General features: G+C 35.4%; 1 protein-coding gene across 3 annotated transcripts in view; it reads right to left on the bottom strand.

Annotated features, from left to right (window-relative positions):
* Positions 1–19,708, bottom strand: part of LOC138811994 (protein phosphatase 1 regulatory subunit 12A) — a 111,879-nt gene that overhangs the window by 16,180 nt on the left and 75,991 nt on the right. For 2 of the 3 annotated variants that reach the window (XM_069999948.1, XM_069999949.1), the window contains exons 10-19: positions 16,140–16,361; positions 14,840–14,934; positions 13,519–13,623; positions 12,550–12,717; positions 11,994–12,170; positions 8,515–8,605; positions 7,280–7,480; positions 6,909–7,077; positions 4,192–4,313; positions 1,276–1,341 (exon numbers count right to left, since the gene is read on the bottom strand). In XM_069999948.1, coding sequence (XP_069856049.1) covers positions 1,276–1,341; positions 4,192–4,313; positions 6,909–7,077; positions 7,280–7,480; positions 8,515–8,605; positions 11,994–12,170; positions 12,550–12,717; positions 13,519–13,623; positions 14,840–14,934; positions 16,140–16,361 — 1,416 coding nt within the window. The remainder of the gene's footprint in view (positions 1–1,275; positions 1,342–4,191; positions 4,314–6,908; positions 7,078–7,279; positions 7,481–8,514; positions 8,606–11,993; positions 12,171–12,549; positions 12,718–13,518; positions 13,624–14,839; positions 14,935–16,139; positions 16,362–19,708) is intronic. The other variant, XM_069999950.1, reaches the window with a different exon arrangement.

A 19,708-nucleotide genomic window follows, 5' to 3' on the forward strand; every position in this document is an offset into this window, starting at 1 on the left:
ATGTGAATATTAGAGCTCCTTAAAGTATTTTCTTTTTTTGTGGGTGGGAGGGGATGGGGATACCTTGAATTCACGGTCTGAGGGCTGTTCCTGAGCCTCTTTGTGCTCAAGGCTAGTGTTCTACCACATGACCCACAGCACCACTTCTGTTTTTTGTTTTTTTTTTTGTTGGTCATGGGGCTTGAACTCTGGGCTTGGGCGCTGTCCCTGAGCTCTTCAGCTCAAGGTAAGCGCGCTCTACCGCTTGAGCCACAGCACCATTTGCAGTTTAGTGGTGGTTAATTGGAGATAAGAGTCTCACGGAGTTTTCTGCCTGGGCTGGCTTTGAAACGTGATCCTCAGATCTCAGCCTCCCCAGTAGCTAGGATTACAGGTGTGAGCCACCAGTGCCCGGCCACTTCTGGTTTTTGAGTGGTTAATTGGAGATAAGTGTCTAATGGGGACTTTTCTGCCCAGGCTGGCTTTGAACTGTGATAATCAGATCTCAGCCTCCTGAGTAGCTAGGATTACAGGCAGGCGTGAGCCACTAGTGCCTGGCTCCTTAAAGTATTTTATCTTTTTGAATAGTCAAATTGAAAACAGATAAGGGAAGGGCAACTTAGAAAAAAAAAAGAAAGAAAAAAAGCATTGCAGAAGAAACTTTCATATAACTTTGCCATTTACAAAAGTAAAGCCTGAGACCATTACTTCTGGTTTTCTACTACTCTGAGTATCCATTAAATATTTTCATTTGGTCAAGGGTATTATTATTATTATTTTGCCAGTTGTGGGGCCTGAATTCTGGGCCTGGGCGCTGTCCCTCAGCACTTCAGCTCAAGGCTAGCGCTCTACCACTTTGAGCCACAGCACCACTTCCAGCCTTTTCTGCTTATGTGGTGCTGAGGAATCCAACCCAGGGCCTCATGTATGCAAGGTAAGCACTCTACCACTGAGACACCTTCCTAGCCCAAGGGTATTATTCTTTTTCTTGCCTTTTCACCTCTGAAGGGTAAATCACAATAAACTACCCTCACTAGAATGTTATTGGATGAGTTGACAACTGTTGCAAATCAGTAAAACTATCATTGCAACTGAGATCCACAATATCCCATCATCTCTAAGACATTCTTAGTGTTCCTATTCAATCCTTCCTTCCCTGACTTCCAGGTAACTACTAATATGATAAGTAGGTAAGTACTGTGTCCAATAACTGCTCTGTGTGAATAAATGTAATTAAATACAATTTAAAAGCAATCTTTATAAATATTACTCAATGCAAAAAGTCAGGCTGTTTACCTGAGTTTCTTTTTTATTGGACCCTTCTTCTGTATCTGATTGTTGTTCTTGTTCATTTTCATCACTCTGAAATAGATTACCAATTTTTTATGAAAATAGAAAAATATAAGTGACTCGAGAAAAATATATCAAGAAATAGAGCAAAATAAAACCTGATTTTTTTTTTTTAAACTGTAGTGCTAGAGACTGAACCTAGCATGTGCTAGGCAAGTGCTCTTTGATTATGCTATATTTCCCACCCAGGAAAAACTGATTTTAAGTTGGTTTTTTTCCTACTATATTTAGAAAAACTCTTTTAACATGATAAAGAGAAGAAATTCCACTTTATATGACAGTGTATATACTTCAAAAGTCAAAATAAGTACTTATTTTTCCACTCATAATAAAGCAGTAGAAACAGAACTAAATTCAAATTCATTGTTTTATGTTAAAATAAAAGGCTAGATTTGCTAAGTTAAGCAAGCCTAATGCAAACGTCATATTATGTTTAGTGGAGTTCCTTCTAGAAATCTCTTGGAAATCTATAGAGTATAGAACAGAAAATCAAAGTCATACTAGGCTAAAAATTTATAATCTAACCTATGTAAATATTCTATTGGAGGGTTATAAAAAATCTCAACAATTCGGGAAAACAAACATACTGATTCTAGGTTTACTATAGAAGTACTAGAGATTGCCAACCAAAAGCTAGTTCACATGGGACTTTTAAGTCACATGGGACTTAAAATTATTTTTAAAAATTTAGATATAATTACCTCATCAATAAAGTGAGTATATCATTTTTAGATAATTGTTCCAAAGATTACAGAGTTATACAAGCTATCATTTTGGTATCTAACAAAATGGGAAGTGAAGTCATCAGAGAGCCAGAGACACTGCTATTGTTGTATTAAGTTTCATGGGAGAACACAGGTATTAGAAAGAAAAACATGAGGATGCTGAGTTCCTAAAAAACAGTAACTCGGACCTTATTTTTTTATATTGTCTGCTACAGGTTTAAATATGATGTGACAAAAAGGGGGAAAAAGTCCTGTTCCTGGATGGCAGATTAAAACCAAATCAGTGCTGGCTAAAACTAAAATCTTGTAGAGTGCCAATATGGACCTGAGGTAGGGGTCCTTATAAAGCTGTTCAAATGTACTCATCCAGAAAGTGGGCTTTGTGATAGAAAAAAACAGCGTGAATAAAATTGGATAAAAAAATAAAAATACTACATACAGCTTTACTTATGAAATTCCTAATATAAAATATTACTGGGGGAAAGGGCTGAGATGAGAAAAATGGCAACTTGGGGCTACAGCTAGGCTCAGTGTTACGTGCCTGTCATCCGGTACACAGGGGAGCTGAGGTTAGGAGGACTGACACCAGGCCAGACCTGGTATGAAAAAATCTCATCAATTCCTTCTTCATAGAAGGAGGTCAATGGTTTGGTGCACATTTGTGATCCCACTGATGATGGGACCTAAACTAGGTACATCAAGGTTCATATCTAGATAGGTGTGACCATATCTTAAAAAAAAAAAAAATCCCAACACTGAAAAAACATGGCTGAAGATGTGACTCAGCATTTTCACATTAATTTACCAAGTGAAAGATACTGAGTTCAAATCCCAAGTACTGAAAAAAAAAAAGAGCTATAAAACATAATAGTTGGGGGCTGGGAAGTTGGCTCAATGGCAGAGCGCTTGCCTTGCATGCCTAAGGCCCTGGGTTCGATTCCTCAGCACCACATACGCAAAAAGAAAAAAGCCGGAAGTGGTGCTGTGGCTCAAGTGGTAGAGCGCTAGCTTTGAGCTGAAGAGCTGAGGGACAGCACCCAAGCCCAGAGTTCAGGCCCCACAACCGGATCCAAAAACAAAACATATAGTTGGGGGCTGGGAAGGTGGCTCAGTGATAGAGTGCTTATCTTGCATGCCTGAGGCCCTGGGTTCGGTTCCTTAGCACCACATAAGCAAAAAGAAAAAAGCTGGAAGTGGCGCTGTGGCTCAAGTGGTAGAGCACTAGCCTTGAGCTGAAGAGCTGAGGGACAGCGCCCAGGCCCAGAGTTCAGGCCCCAAGACTGGACACCCCCCCTCCCAAAAAAAAACCATACAGTTGTACTCATAAGCTTTTTGAAACAGGTGTAATAAACTACAGTGTTTAATCAAGAAATTGACTCTCAAAATAAGGATGACAAAGATTTGAGTACAGGGATTTTGCATTGCCATTTTTACATTCATAAGGTATATTTTTACTATATGTTATACTTCAAAACAAGGTTTCCAGGCTGAGAATGTAGCTGTTATAGAGCACTTGTCTAGATTTAGTCCTTAGTTTTACAATAAAAATGAGTAAAAAAGAAAGCAAAGCCTGTTCTTTAAAACTGGGAAAATCAAGGTACTACAAAAAAGACAAATTATGTTTGCTGATCTGTAGTTATGTGCCATGTTGAAACAGCATAAATTTTTACATCAACAGTGCTATTGTATATAAATAACCATGTCAGACACACAATTAAGAGATATGGGGAAAAAAACCAATTTTGCTGTAATTTGATAAGTACTACTTCTACCCATAATTCTTGGACATGGAAATAGTTGTTACATACAACTTGCAGTTTTATTTTGTTTGTGAAAAATGAGATTAAAAATAAAAATGAGACTTGTAAAAGTTAGATAAAGGAGCAATCTAGCATTTTAAAATAATAAAAAAGTATATTTTGAGCAATAGCCATTACAATTTTTATTCCAAAATTGTGAAAGAATTCCTGCTCTTAAATAATAGAATATAAATATTTGTTAATCATTTTTATAAAGAACTTTAGTCTAAACCACAGTGATGAGTTCAAGAACATGTAATTTCAGACATATAAGAAATTATTAGTTTATATTTGGGCAACATTATGAAAACTATCAAGTAGTTCTAATAGGTTCTCACATCTTGTGTCCAAAAGGAAACTCCTGTAGATCTTCTTTTCTCTCTTGGTCGACGACGTTCTCGGATTGATTTAGGTTGCGATTTATCTTCACCTTCTTTCTCCTCTTCTTTTTTTTCTCCCTCTGTTAAAGATTACAATAGTGGTAGCAATTTATCTTGAAAGTGCTTTGAAAATATGTGTAAAAATAATTCTAGGTCAGCTTACTTTTAGAAGCCTCCCAAATGTATCCAGTAAGTTAGGTTTTTGATCTTTTTGGTGCTCCTGTACACTTGATATAAATGTGCAACTCTAACTTCTGGTAAGATACATTCCTAATGATCATGAAAATAATTACCTTCATTTTCCTAGTGTCTAAAATAACTTTTCCTGAAATGATAATAACATTTGCTGAATGGAAAATAATGAAATTCTTTAAGAAGAATGAGACTCTAGCTATTAATGTATGATAGCAAGGTTGTTATATATAAAGTTAATTCTAATAGGCAAAAAAAAAAAAATACAAACATATCAATGGTGGGAGAAGTTATAGGACCCATACAAATTTAAATCAATTTCTTCTACTATTACCAATACTTACATAATAGTAGTACAATATTTACTTTATTAATATTAGACAAAATTATGGCTCACACTTTTCTGAAAAATATATTTGTCTTTTGTTAAAAATAAATCAATGTATCAATAAATCAATGTTAAAATATAAATATAAAAATGTTAGAAGATTTGTTTCCTCCCTGCAAAGTTTCAAGCTTGTATAAAAATATATCAAGGCCTCAGAATACATTAAAAATGTACATGTACGTGGAACATAAATGATTTAACACTTACAAACTTAAGTATATTTAATTTCTATTAAATTAAAATAAAAATGATTTAAAAATAATAGTCATAACAAAAGAATGGTTAATGCTATTTTAAAATAAAGTTTGATCAAAGATCTAAAGCAGGTGGGTGTTGCTGGCTCATGCCTGTAATCCGAACTACTCAGGAGGCTGAGATCCAAGGATCACGGTTCAAAGCCAGCCAGAGAAGTAAAGTATGTTTCTTATCTCCAATAAGCCACTAGAAAACACCAGAAGTGGCACTGTGGCTCAGGTGGTAGAGTGCTAGCCTTGAACGGAAGAGTGCAAGGACAGTGCCCAGGATGAGAGTTCAAGCCACAGGACTGAGGACTCCCCCCCCCCAAAAAAAAGATCTGAAGCTCCAATATATAAGTGGGTACAATGAGACAATGGCCCAGGAGGACATAGTGATGAGTGGTGGTAGGTGTGTGTTTTATAATAGACTCAGCCAACTGTTAACATGTGAGAATTCAGCCTCAGTGTTGCAGTTCTTTTGTCTTTCTCTTCTAGACATGACTTGTGCATATTAAACAAATGACCTACTACTGAGTTACATGCTTAGCCTTCAACCTTTCAAGAAAAACAAAAAATACAAACTTTTTCCTTTTTTTGGTAGTATTTGGGGTTTGAACACAGGATCTCGTGCTTCTTAGAAATGTGCTCTATAGTTCCAACCCTTTTATTTTAAGTTATGATTTTGGATATGGTCTCAAATTTTTGCCTGGGCAGGCCAGGACAATTATTCTACTTATGCTTCCCACTGTAGCTAGGATAATAGGCAGTTACCACCGTGCTCAACTTTTTTTTGGGGGGGTCAGGTCGTGGGGTCTGAAGTCTGGGCTTGGGCGTGTCCCTCAGCTCTTCAGCTCAAGGCTAGTGCTCAACCATTTGAGCCACAGCGCCACTTGCAGCTTTTTTTCTTTTTTGCTTATGTAGTGCTGAGGAATCGAACCCAGGGCCTCATGCATGCAAGGCAAGCGCTCTACTACTGAGCCATCTTCACAGCCCATGCTCAACTTTATTGGATGAGATAGGTGATCTAATATTTTCCATGAGCTGCTGGCCTATGGCCTCAAAACTCCCCATGTCTGCAACTAGGATTACAGACATGAACAACAGCCCCTCAAACCAGTTTATATATAATTAATCCTAGGCTTACATGTTGCTTAAAATTTTTACAAACACTATATAGGCTTCACATCTAGTGGTTTAATGACTGAAATATTTCAATAACCACCAAAAAAAAATCTGGAAATTCAAAAAAACTTAATTTTATGACTTACCCTACATGATTATTATGCTTAATATTAGACTGTGCTTGAAAAGACAAAATGTCTAAAATTAAGAATAATTTTATTTAGTACTCACCTGTGATAACAAGTAGGGATTACAATTTTATTAGGAAGTGTATATTAAATAAGAAAGTAATGGACATGTAGATGAGAAATCTACTTTCTAAGAAAGCTTGAAAATTTTGTTTTAGCAAAGACATTAAATGTGTTAGGCGATTTTAGTTGAAAACAATTTCATATACAAACAAAAATACAATTACATAGGCAATTAAAAATACATTACATAGGCAAGAAATAAATTAACCTGAAAACTGCTATATTAATAAGTCACCACCAGTTTCTCTACATTCATTTCATAGGTGGACATGAAAATCTTTGTATTAACTTATAAAGGTTTTTGTATCAACTTCAGACCACAGCATTTGCTGTATCTGTTTTCTACTTTGCTCATGTTCATGCTTGCATTCTTTCTGTTTAGGCTAAGTAAGTCACGGTTTAAGTAATTCCTTTTCAGAATAGGAATATCCAATTTTAAACATTATATAAAGAAAACAATGTGTTAAAAATATTTGATCTTCCTACCTCTTTCATTTTCTTTTGTTAATCCTCGGGAGTAGGCTGATGTTATACCTACAAGACTATTTGGCCTGTTGAGTTGACTTGAAGCATACAGTGAACTACTCAAGGAAGAAAGTGAAGATGATGGAGTGGTTGAACTTGAAGTTGATACTGGTCTGTAACGTGGATAAGTCTGTGAAACATTAAAATTTAAACCTATTTGAAATAGTAAACACAATAAAAGTATATACAATACTTAAAAGTAATTTTCCAATTCCAACTTCCAGCTAAAATTTTTTCATATTTTATAGGTTTTGCTAGCACATAAATCTCTTGTATATTTAAAATCATACAAATGATTCATCCCACTTGTTATAGCTCATTAGATATATTACCTCATCATATGTCCTTGAGTACTTCTGTTTATATTCATCCTCTCTAGATGTTTCTGACTCTTTCTTTTCTTCTTGTTTTTCTTTATCCTGTTTTTCTTTCTCTTCTTTTTCTTTTTCTTCATTTTCTTGCTCTCTGGTTCTGGTAGAACGACTTCTTCCTATTGTTTTTTCTGCTTCCTGAAGATCAGTCAATGTCACTCCCTACATACAAAATGGGATAAATTATAAGAATAAAGTTTGTTTCAAAAAGAACATTTTTATAATAGATGAATGACTTAAAAGTCAAAGATGTATATTTAGAATTGGTTTGATAACTAAAATTTTGAACAGCAAATTATATTCATCTGAACTCTGGGACTGGGCACTATCCCTCAGCACTTCAGCTCAAGGCTGTGCTCTACGACTTGAGCCACAGCGCCACTTCTGGCTTTTATTTTTCTGCTTATGTGGTGCTGAAGAATCAAACCCAGGGCCTCATGCATACAAGGCAAGCGCTCTACCACTGAGCCACCTTCCCAGCCCCATTCATCTTTAAATGAAAAATAGTCGTACTATATGAGTACATGTTTCTAGTTCAAAGAACCGATATATTCATGATTTATATTACATGTATTTATGTTTTAAATTTAAAAAGTTAAAGTTTAATGAAGATTTCAGTAAGAATACGGTTTTTAGAGGTTATACCAAGAAAATAAAGATACAAAAATGAAAAAACTATGTTAAGACAACAGTTCACTTTGAAAGGTAAGAAATGGTTAAGACTGAAAGAGCTTTATACTGTGAAGCTGCTCAAAGTAAAAACACAAAGGAATATGAGTAGAATGACAAGGAGAAAGTAAGAAGATAATTAACTACTCCGAGAGACTTTATTTTCTCACAGTGTATATTAGCTGTTTAATATGTCCAAAAAGAACCTATTTTCCACCCTCTCAGACTTCTAAGTATTCACAGAACTATAGCAATTATTAGATACTTTATATGATTAATTAATTATGCACTTATCAAATACTCTTTGCCAGATATCAAATGAATGAATGAGGGACTAAGAAATAAAACAAAAACTCCTGAAATACTCAAAGAGAAACAAAGTTATATATAGGTAAATGTATATACTATTAACAGTGTAACCATAGTGACATCAATATTTTTCAGAGCAAAGTGAGAAAGATTATTTGTACATATTAAACATGTACAAATATTTGTATTTTTATTTGTGTTATACATGTTAAATATACCTGTGTTGATCGTCTAGACTGTCTTGCTTGTCTAGATCTTGCTTTTCTTTGGGATTCAGACTCTTCATCCCTAACAGGAGTGAGGTATGATCTATGGTAGTAAATTAAAAAAAAATTAGTTGGAGATAAGAATGTCTATGAATGCAAATACATATCAATGTTTGTGATTAAACATCAAGTCATATTTAATGAGTTTAAAGAAAAATAATCTTTACAAAATGGTTGCAGCCACTCTGAAATTGAAATTCAATAATAAAATCTGATCATTTCTTTTTAGATTGGACTAAATCTAAAAATTATGTAACATACCATATTCTTAATTTCTTCCTAACTGTGTAGCTCAATTTTTTTTTTTTTTTGCTGGTCTTGAGGCTTGAACTCTGGTCTTGGGTGCTATCCCTGAGCTCTTTTAGCTCAGATGAGCCACTACCACTTGAGCCATGGTGCCACTTCTAGCTTCTTCTGTGATTTAATTGGTGATAAAAGCAGACTTTCCTGCCCAGTCTGGCTTCAAACTGCGATTCTCAGATCTCAGCCTCCTGAGTATGAGGATTATAGGCATAAGCCACCGTTGCTTGGCTCATGTAGCTTAATTTTAAAAACAGGATACTAAGGAAAAATGTAAAGAACTGAAGATTAAAAAATTTAGCTCTGGGGAAGGTAGAGTGCTTGCCTTGCATGCATGAGGCCCTGGGTTCGATTCCGCAGCATCACATAAGCAGATAAAGCCGAAGTGGCGCTGTGGCTCAAGTGGTAGAGCTCTAGCCTTGAGCTGAGGGACAGCGCCCAGGCCTAGAGTTCAGGCCCCATGACTGACCAAAAAAAAAAAAAATTAGCTCTGTTGAAGAACACAGAAGCATTAAGCAAAAGGCTAATTTACCATAATAGAACAGGTCAGTTTTTGGTTGATTTTAATGGAAGAAGCTGTCTTACCCTTGCTCCAACACTATCCAAAAAAAGTGATAATCTAACCTTTGTTAATATACAACTCTTTCAAGCTTATTTTATTACTAGTTTTGAAATTTTAGTAAAAATTTACCTGTCCTCTTAAGGGACCACTTTCCACTATTTATTTATAAACAAAATTTTTTTTAAAGGAGCAGGATATGGTAGCTCACATCTCTTAATTTTGGTTGCTCAGAAGGCTGGGATCCAGAGAATCATGGTTTAAGCCAATTGGACTGCAAAGTCTTCAGTCACTTAGCTCATTTAAACCAGTAAAATGCTGGGCTTTAGGTATGTAAGAAGTAGTGGAGTACCAGTGGAGCAAGTGAGCCAATCAAGTACAGCGCCCTGAGTACAAACCTAGGAATAGGCAAAAAAAGAAAAAAAAAAGGTAGGGGTGTGTGTGTGTGTGTGTGTGTGTGTGTGTGTGTGTGTGTGTGTGTGTGTGTGTGTGTGTGTGTGTGTGTGTGTGTGTGTGTGTGTGTGTGTGTGTGTGTGTGTGTGTGTGTGTGTGTGTGTGTGTGTGTGTGTGTGTGTGTGTGTGTGTGTGTGTGTGTGTGTGTGTGTGTGTGTGTGTGTGTGTCTAAATACTTTACCAGTGTGTGTGTGTGTGTGTGTGTGTGTGTGTCTAAATACTTTACCAGTGTGTGTGTGTGTGTGTGTGTGTGTGTGTGTGTGTGTGTGTGTGTGTGTGTGTGTGTGTGTGTCTAAATACTTTACCAGTACTTTTAAATACAGAACGAAAGGTATACCAGGTGCTGGTGGCTCTTGTATGTAATCCTAGCTATTCAAGAGGATGAGATCTTGAGGACTGAGGCTCAAACCCAGCTAGGGCAGCAAAGTCCTCAAAAAATGAGATTTCATCTCTAAAATAACCAGCAAAAAGCTCGGCTAAGCTGCACATCTAGAGCAGAGGTGCTAGCCAAGCAAGCAAGCCAAACAAATGCAATTTAAGGGGTTCAAACCCTCGTACCCATAGCATAAAAGAACACAGGTATCAAATTACTTTCTAAATTTTTATTCACTAGCATATATTCCAAATTCCTTATAATACTGCTCTTAGCCCCCTTTCTGGTTTCCTATTAATTTTAAATGACATGTGGTTCACTGACTAAACTCTAGACTGTCACTGTCTTTGTCCAGTGCAATAATATAGTGAGTAAGCCATACTCCAAGCATTCTTGCCATTGTGCTTTTTACTATTGATATAATAGGTATCACATTCCTGTTCATACCATGAACAAAAAAACCTGACAATTCAAAAGGATATCTGCCCAAAGATAAGCAAAGATAAGACAGCCCTCTGAAACATAGCAGCTCACATTTACCTGAGAATTCTTACAAAATTGAGTGATTTTTTGGGTGTGTAAAGCTAAGTAAGTTTATTTTTTGCCACCTGCCTCTTTATAAATCCAAAACAACTGTCCAGTCACTTTTCTTTCACCAAATGCTCCTTCTTAAAAAAGGATTCTTCATTCTGCTCCTTAACATGACCTTACACATATAGACCTAACAAATTTCTGAGTTTTAAGTATCCTATCTTCTATTTATTTCCTGTATGTCCTTTAAAACGCTAAATTCAATAGCCTATCTTCAAACTCCTTAGAACCACAGGTTTTTAAGCATTTCTGTTCATTTTATATACACAGATATTCATATTTCTTTCCCTTCATACCCAATTTGATGACTCATTATTATCAACATTAATTTCTGTTTTATCTTCCCCTCCTTTATCTCTCTGTTTCTCTTGGCCTCAATTCTTCTATCTCCATATGCTAAATAGGTGGGATTACAGGCAGACACCTCCATATTTCCAGTCCTCCAACACCTCTTTTTGCCTAATAAATTTTGACATGAAGATAATTTTGACAGATCAAGACACAGTAGGGAACAGGGTGTAGTCCAGTGGTAGAGTCTCTGGTTTTCATCTCCAACTAACAAAAAGGAACAACAACAAATAAAAAAGAAACAAAGAAAAAAAGAGTAAAGAAAGAATAAAGATAAAAGAAACAAAGAAGGCTCTTTTTTCACCCAATTTTCTTTTGTAGTGCTGCCTTTCAAACCCAGAGCACATGCTAGTAAGAACTATACCACTGAACTCTACACTTATCTATACCTCTACCCAAAATTTTTATAATGTAAAATTAAAAAACAGAAATAGGTTAACACTCATCAAATATCTAAATAAAGGCAGAAAACAATGAGAAGAATTTTATCATGTTGCATCTAATTTCCCATTTAGATCTGCATCACAATTTAAAAGGAAGAACACAAAAATCTGGCTTGTTGCCTTTAAACAGTAACACTAAATCTTTCAGAAGCAGGCAATCAAGCCTAAAAACACATAACTGCTAGTTATATCAATTTGCCTAGTTCTGACCTGATGTATACAGTACTTCATTTATTAGCCTGCTGAAGAGATAGTTGTCAACTTCAAACATTAATGAACAATGAACAAAATGGAACAAAACAAACAAAACTCAACTTTCACCACAGGGCACACTTATCAGCAATACTTTAGAGCCTTTACACACCTGCGTCTTTCCCTGACCTCCGATGTGGAGGAGACAGTGCCAGCAGTAGTTGTAGTCAGGGTTGTGGTAGAAGCTGCAGCATTTACAACAGTTGGAGCAACAGGAATGGTCACTGCCGTAGGAACACTGTCCTTTTCTTTTTCAGTACTATCCTCAGCCCACAAACGATTTGAGGTACTATAGCATCATAAGCAGCAACACAAAAAAGAGAAAAGGAAAATAGCTAAACAATGAAAGCACTTTCTAGCAGCTGAAAACATGTGACAACAGGGATGGATTTTTTAAAAACATAAGGCAAGACATTGTTCAAGTCAATCAAAAAAGCTCATCCAGAGCTGTTGGCATGAGAAAGTAACATGTTAAGCAGTCTAATTAGGAACTTAATTTTTACCCCGAACATGCATAACTGCTTATTTTTGGAACCAATTTTTGTTTGCAAATAATTTTAACAGGGTAAATAAGAAAAAAATCCAGAGCCCCACAAACTTCTAAACAAAGATGCATGCACATACATAAGCACACACAGTAGACCTGGACGCAAATGTATGTCACTCACCTGCTTTGTGAGCCTGCTGAGGAAGAACCCGTTGTAATCTTTGTAGTAGTGCTTGTGCTGGAAAATAGGCTTTTCTGAAGCCCAGCTGCAGAGGTAACTGTTGGTGTTGATGTGGTGCTTGGAACACTAGAACTAATCAAATCATCTTGTCTTCTACCAAAGGAGCAACTAAAGGAAAGAATCATATCTATATAGGATGTATTTGCATGTGTACTTGATATTTAATGTCTTATACATTATACAAACTCACAAGACTAGGAAACATCTAAAAAACTGTGTTCCTACATACATATATATGTCTGTCTGTCTGTCTGTCTGTCTATCTATCTATCTATCTATCTCCAGCACCAAGAATTCCATCTATAATTTGCTAGAGTTTAGATAACCTCACTTATTTGGTTTTGTATCATCTTATGCTTCCTTCCAAGCCTTTCAATAAAAGACAAAGATAATATAATTTCGTATTTCATATTTTTGGAGTATTTGGGGTCATATGATCATGTTAATCTAAACCTAACAAAAAAACCCTTTGATTAAAGTGAAACCCTTGTCTTTTGGGAGAAAATGTTTTTATACTGAGTCAAATCCCTAGGAGTAACCTATGCTTATATGACAATCATATCCTTTATTTTCCCCTCGTTGCTTTTGGTAGGGGACTCAATTAGAGGCTTCTCCCCTCTTTAATGTGATAATATCAACATTCTAAATGGAGGCATTTTTTATTGCTCTGAGGTGTAAGAAAGTAGAAACTGTCCATATCATAAGTTATGGCTAGTTGTTTTATGAATTACACAAGAATTAAAAGCATGCCAGAGCACATCATTATGATCTTTACACATTGTATCTTTACATCAAGTTGACTTAAAGAAAAGTTAAAGAACATAATAACACTGAGGAATCCAAAACCTAACTACCCATGTACTTTAAATCAATAAATAAAAAACAATTAAGAACTGCATTATTTATTACCTTTTATGGTAAGTGGATCCTTCATTAATTGAGCTATTTTTTTTAAGATCATCTTCCCATTTTCTTCTTGTATAAGAACTACTTGTTCGCAAACTTGAAGATTCTCTGTGAAAAGAACATTCTTCAGATTCTGGCACATAATTTAAAAATAGGATTAAAAAAGGTGTACACTGCTGGGTACCAGTGGCTCATGCCTGTAATCCTAGCTACTCAAGGAGGCTGAGACTGAGGACTATGGTTCAAAGCCAGCGTGGGCAAGAAAGTCCACAAGACTCTTATGCCCAATAACCTACTCAGAAAAAGCTGGAAATGGCACTGTGGCTCAAGTGGTAGCATGCTAATCTTGGGCACAAAAAGGCTTGAGGACAGTACCCAAACCCTGTGTTCAAGCCCCAGGACAGGCAAAAAAGAAAAGAAAAGAAAAGGTATACACTAATAAATATCAGAAGTAGAAATTAGGAATCTACTTTGGAAAAATTCTTTACATAAAATAGTGAATGTAATTATATTTTAAAGACTGTCCCTGAATATAAAGAAAAAAATGTTATGATCACAAAATACTGTGATTCATAGCATATCTACAGCATTAAGTCAGTAGCATGGGGAGATACAAATACTTTAATCAGAAAAAATGTGGTCTTTGGAATATTATACTGGCAAAAATAATGGTTATTGGGCTGGGAAGGTGGCTCAGTGGAAGAGCGCTTGCTTTGCATGCCTGAGGCCCTGGGTTCGATTCCTCAGCACCATATAAGCAAAAAGAAAAAAGCCGAAAGTGGCACTGTGGCTCAAGTGGTAGAGTGTTAGCCTTGAGCTGAAGAGCTGAGGGACAGTGCCCAGGCCCAGAGTTCAAGCCCCACTACTGGACCCCCCCCCCAAAAAAAAAGGTTATTAAAAGTATAAATATAGCTGGGTGTGGTGACTCACACCTGTTATCCTAGCTACTTAGGAGGCTGAGATCTGAAGATCAAGGTTCAAAGCCAGCCTAGACAGGAAAGGCTGTGAAACTCTTATCTCCAACAAACCACTCAGAAAACCAGAAGTGGCGTTATGGCTCAAGTGGTAGAGCGCTAGCCTTGAGCTGAAGAGCTGAGGGACAGTGCCCAGGCCCAGACTTCAAACCCCACGACCCCCCCCCCCCACCAAAAAAAAGTATAAATATATATGAAACTGTACCTCCTCAGGATCATGTATTTGGTATTCTATCAGGAAAACATTTCTTTCCCAAATCCATATCCTATACAATTATAATGCTCATATATTATCTCTGATTCTTGACAGCAAGGAACAAATGAACAAAGAAAGCACATAATGAACTCACCTATTTTCCTTCTCTTCAATATCAGATGTACTTGCTAATCGTCTTGGTATTGTGGGCGCAACATATGCAAGCCGTGTTCCTTTACTATCTTTCTCCTATACAACAGGAAAACAATAAATGAAAAATAATTTTTGGGCTGATTATCAGCTCTACTGAAAAGGTTATTTTACAATGCATAATCACATGGCCATCTTAATTTGCTTTTTAATATTCCCACAGTTCTTAGCTTAATGTTAAAAATGATAAAAATCACATCAGATACTACATACACATACACTGAAGATTTGTCTGCCCAAGCTAATTTTTTCCATTCTGCTTAAGTTTACAGTTAGAAAATAATTCAACATTTCTCTGAATATGGTTTAGAGTATGTGGTGACAGTGAGACTGAGAAATTGTTGGTAACATGTCATAAAATACCTAAAAAATTTAAAGAAATAAACAAAAAAAGATGGGGGAGGGAGGGAGGAGCTGTGGAGATGGGGAGGGAAGGGATGGTAGAGGAAAAACAAAGGAGGAGGCAACAATGCTTGATAGGAAATGTAGTCATTACCTTGTTCATGTAACTGTAACCCCTCTGAACACTATTTTTACAATAAAAAATAGTAAAAAAATTAAAATTAACTTTAACCTCAGAATTTCTGATATAAGGAAACAGTGACAACGTAGGGGGTATGGATCAAAAAATAGGAATTTATATATGTTTAAAGTCTAAGTACAGATCACACAGTTAAAAAAAAGATAGAATCTAGCCATATAAAATAGCACTGAATAAATTGCAATATACCAATGTAGTGTGTTATTAATACTGCCTCTCAAAATATAATCAAAACTACTCACTACAACAAGTAGCTAGCGGCTTACAATGTAGCAAACCAAATGCTGGTAAAGAAAGTGCAGATACTGGGTGAATATAACCTATAAGCATTCACATTCTACAAAAGAAAATGTGTTTTTAAACTTTGGAAAACGTATTGAATAATAATGAAACAAACCTACTTGTTGGTAGACTTGTTTCATTATTATTATAATAAATATTATAATATTATTATTCTATTATAATGAGGACAAAATATTTTAATTGCAAGTATTCCTAAAGTTAATGTTTTGATCAATCACATCTGATCTTCTCAGTACTTAAGTATTTAAGTATCTGCCTCATGTAGGTACTGTACGTTCTGTATTATGAAAACCATTACAACAGGTGAATTTATCTGATACGATATAGATACCTCATTGAAAATATATCAGGTTTGACTCTGTTAGAGGTTTTATAAAAACCAGATGATGAAATGAATTACCTTTTCTTTATTATCCAAAGAGGAGGAAAGTCTGGGACTTGAAGCTGAACGTATAACTCCTGCAGTATCTTTTTCTTTCTGAGCTTCTTTTGCTGCTGTGATTTCAGCAAGTGCACCATAACTTCCAGTCTTTCTAAGTCCTAATCTCCAAGATGCAGGTGACTCATCTTTTCTTTCTTCTTCTTTGGGAGAAACTTTTGTAGTTGTAGTAGAGGTTGGAAACTGTTGTTATTGTTTTTAAATAAAGGGGGAGGGAAATGAATTATCAAAACTGATTATTTCTTAATTTGGAAAAGGTAAGTTTACAAATAAAGGCTAAAATTGTAGTTAATAATTTCAGAAGGAAAATTTTTTTTTACCAAGTATGTTAATGTCTTAGTCAAAAATATAAAAATCAGAAACTGAAAAGGTAATAGACTGCCTTTCCAGAGGTTAGATTTAAGAAAACACACTACACACTTATTATCACACAGGAAAATTATGATGGAGACATAGAAAACAGAAATAAGCACGCAGTAAGGACTTAAAACCATGCATCTTTGGAACCAATGTTTGTATTAAACTTGTTATGTTGTAACCTAATATACGTTCTTGCACATAGAGATGCCTCACCATAGATTTTTCGCCCTTACTGGGCACCAGCACAATGCCAGTTTTGCGCAAGCCCTGCCTCCATGATGCAGGATTTACTGACTCCACCACAGGCATGAGAGAAGCAATGAAATCAAACTAAAGCCAATTGAAATAAGACAGGTAAGGAGTTATAGACTGAAAGCATGAAAACAGAAAAGGGAAGTTAAGAGCATAAAATACTGGTTTTTTGTCCATTTTAAACAGGGTTTATAGTAAGTTAATGCCCTAAAATTGAAAAATGACCTAATCTTTGAAAAGTAATGGGGACAAGTTTTAATTTTAGCATGAGGCAATCAGAACCAATCTAACAGAAACTTTTAAAACTAGCTAATGGAGCAGACAAGAGTATTGCTTATGTCTGAACCAATTATGGCATTTGAACTTTGTTTTGATTCTGAAATGCCAACACAATAAATCTGAAAACTGGAATTTTCTAAGTAATGTTTAATGCAATAATATCTTAAATTTATTATTTAATTTTCACACATAGATTGAGTTAGCTTAATTCAAAACTTTTTTATGCACAAATAACAATCCCATTTTTAGGACTTTGCAACAGTCTTAAAAATGTACTATCTGCTATCTTTAAACAGTTTACTTCATCAACTTCTAGAACTGAAATGTTTAACCATATCAAATAGTTAATTATAGATTGTTTACAGCAATTAGATAGTTGCTATAGTTACCTAAGACTACTGATAACCTTAAAAAATTTTTGTTTTGTATTTATTGTTAAACTTTGCTATAATTAGTAGGCTTTTCAACTTTAGTTATAGTTCCTATGATGTTAGAGAACTAATTCATGAATAAAATTATTGTAGTTTCAGTAATTAATCTGTCTCAATAGGTTCTATGTATTTCTCGGTTCCTCAGATGTATATTCAAATATCTCAGGATATTGTAACAAAGTCACAGGGGGTTCCATTGAACATGTTGTGAGAATCTAGCCTAAACTCCCATTTCCAGCATGAAAAATGTTTCTTTCTCTTCCTTATTTTTCCTAGTTTAATTTTATTCCACTAAAATCCTTGCTAAAACTAAATAAATTTTTTTTAAGTTATGAAACGTGGGCTGGGAATGTGACTACCAAGCATGAAACCTCGGGTTCAATTCTTCAGTACCACATAAACAGAAAAGGCCAGAAATGGCACTGGGGCTCAAGAGGTAGAGTGCTAGCCTTGAGCAAAAGAAGCTCAGGGACAGTGCACAGGCTCTGAGTTCAAGCCCCAGGACTGGCAACCACCCTCTCCCCTCAAAAAAACCAGTTGTGAAACGTAACATCTCTTGGGCACTATAAAACTTACATTGTTAACTTACTTGAACCTAAATTGCTTAATATGTGAGACAAACATCTATTTTTCTCCTTTCCTTTCTTTTTTCTAGGACCTTACTGGGTAGCCATGGCTGGCCTCAAACTCATGATTCTCCTGCTTCAACCTCCCAAATGATGTGCCACCAAAATCAACTATAAACAGTTATTTCGTTTGGCTAAGTAGTAGTGTGTGGGGGAAAAAACCTACTGAAACACTAGTATGGTTCCAGACCAATAAATGCTGAGATCGCTGTAATATTCTATGGAGAATGACAGGTACATAAACTATTGTTTACTGACCTGAGTTTAAAGGGCTAGACTGTGTTTTGGGTTTTGTAGACCACAGATAATATATAAATGAATGAAAGTGGCTATATTCTAGTAAAAAAAAATTGAGGGGAACAACTTGGATCACAAAATAGTCTTTTTCTCAACCATTTAACAATGTTAAAACCATTCTGAGCTTGTGGGCTACACAAAAACAGGTAGTGAACCAGTTTTAGCCTACCAGCCATGGTTTGTCAAACCTACCCAGATTCTTCCTGTTCACCAAACCTGAGATGTTTTTCTTCTATGATAAAACAGAAATAATGAATAATACTTACTGTTAAAATAAAAACCTAAAGGTAGCCAATATTTAAAACCTACATGTAACCAATTATTTACTAGAGTCTGGCCCTAAAGTTAAGTGCTTGATATGGGTTGTCTTATTTAACCCTTCAACTATCCAGTGGATACTATTATTAAGTTAGAGTTGTCAAAATTGAGGTGGTAAACAGCAATTCTGAAATAGGTATTTGTTGCACTGTTAAGATGACATATTCTGCCTAAAATGAATTTGGATTAAGTACTGGTTCAGTGTTTAAAGCACATTTTTATTTTACTTGGTAATAAATAAAGCTTTCTGCAATGTTTAATAATACCTTCTACTTGCAACTTTTCTTCTTTTGTTTACTGCATTTTGACTTTCCTATTCTTCTCACCAGTCCATTTTAAGGTTTTTATTCCTTCCTATTAACAATTTTCCCTCTTCTAGCTCTGTAACACAAGCATTTCTCAGTTTGTTCTCTGATATCCCACTTTTCCTTTCTACTTTCTTCTGAAGGTAGGGATGAGGGCCTTTTCTATTTCATCAGGCTAACTATTAATTCTATTTAGCCTATGTTCAAATTTGATATTCTCCACTGACTGTAAAATTTCTAGTCTTGAATTTCTATTTATTGGCAAAAGAGTTATTTGACAATAGTAGGACAACTGCTTAGTTAAGTAATAAAGACAGCTCTAGTTTCTTGCCCAAATATAATTACAGGCAAGGAGTTTCTGACAACTTGTGATTAATTCTATGCTTTTAATAGCCAATAAATAAAAAAAAAAACTAAAAGATGGAGGAATAAATTTAGTATTCACTGAAGTACATGGAGGTTCTAAGAGTATATTAAATTTTAATTCAATTAAAGCTTGGTGGTATTAGTTACAACATAATAATAGTCTTCAAAATTATGCAGACAAAGCCGGTGCCAGTGGTTCATGCCTGTAATCCTAGCTACTTAAGAGGCTGAGATCTGAGGATCATGGATCAAAGCCAGCCTGGGCATGAGAGTCTGTTAGACTCTTATCTCCCTCT

Source organism: Dipodomys merriami, unplaced genomic scaffold (assembly GCF_024711535.1).
Source record: "Dipodomys merriami isolate MVZ:Mamm:240054 unplaced genomic scaffold, mDipMer1.0.p SCAF_555, whole genome shotgun sequence".
NCBI classification, from domain to species: Eukaryota; Metazoa; Chordata; class Mammalia; order Rodentia; family Heteromyidae; genus Dipodomys; species Dipodomys merriami.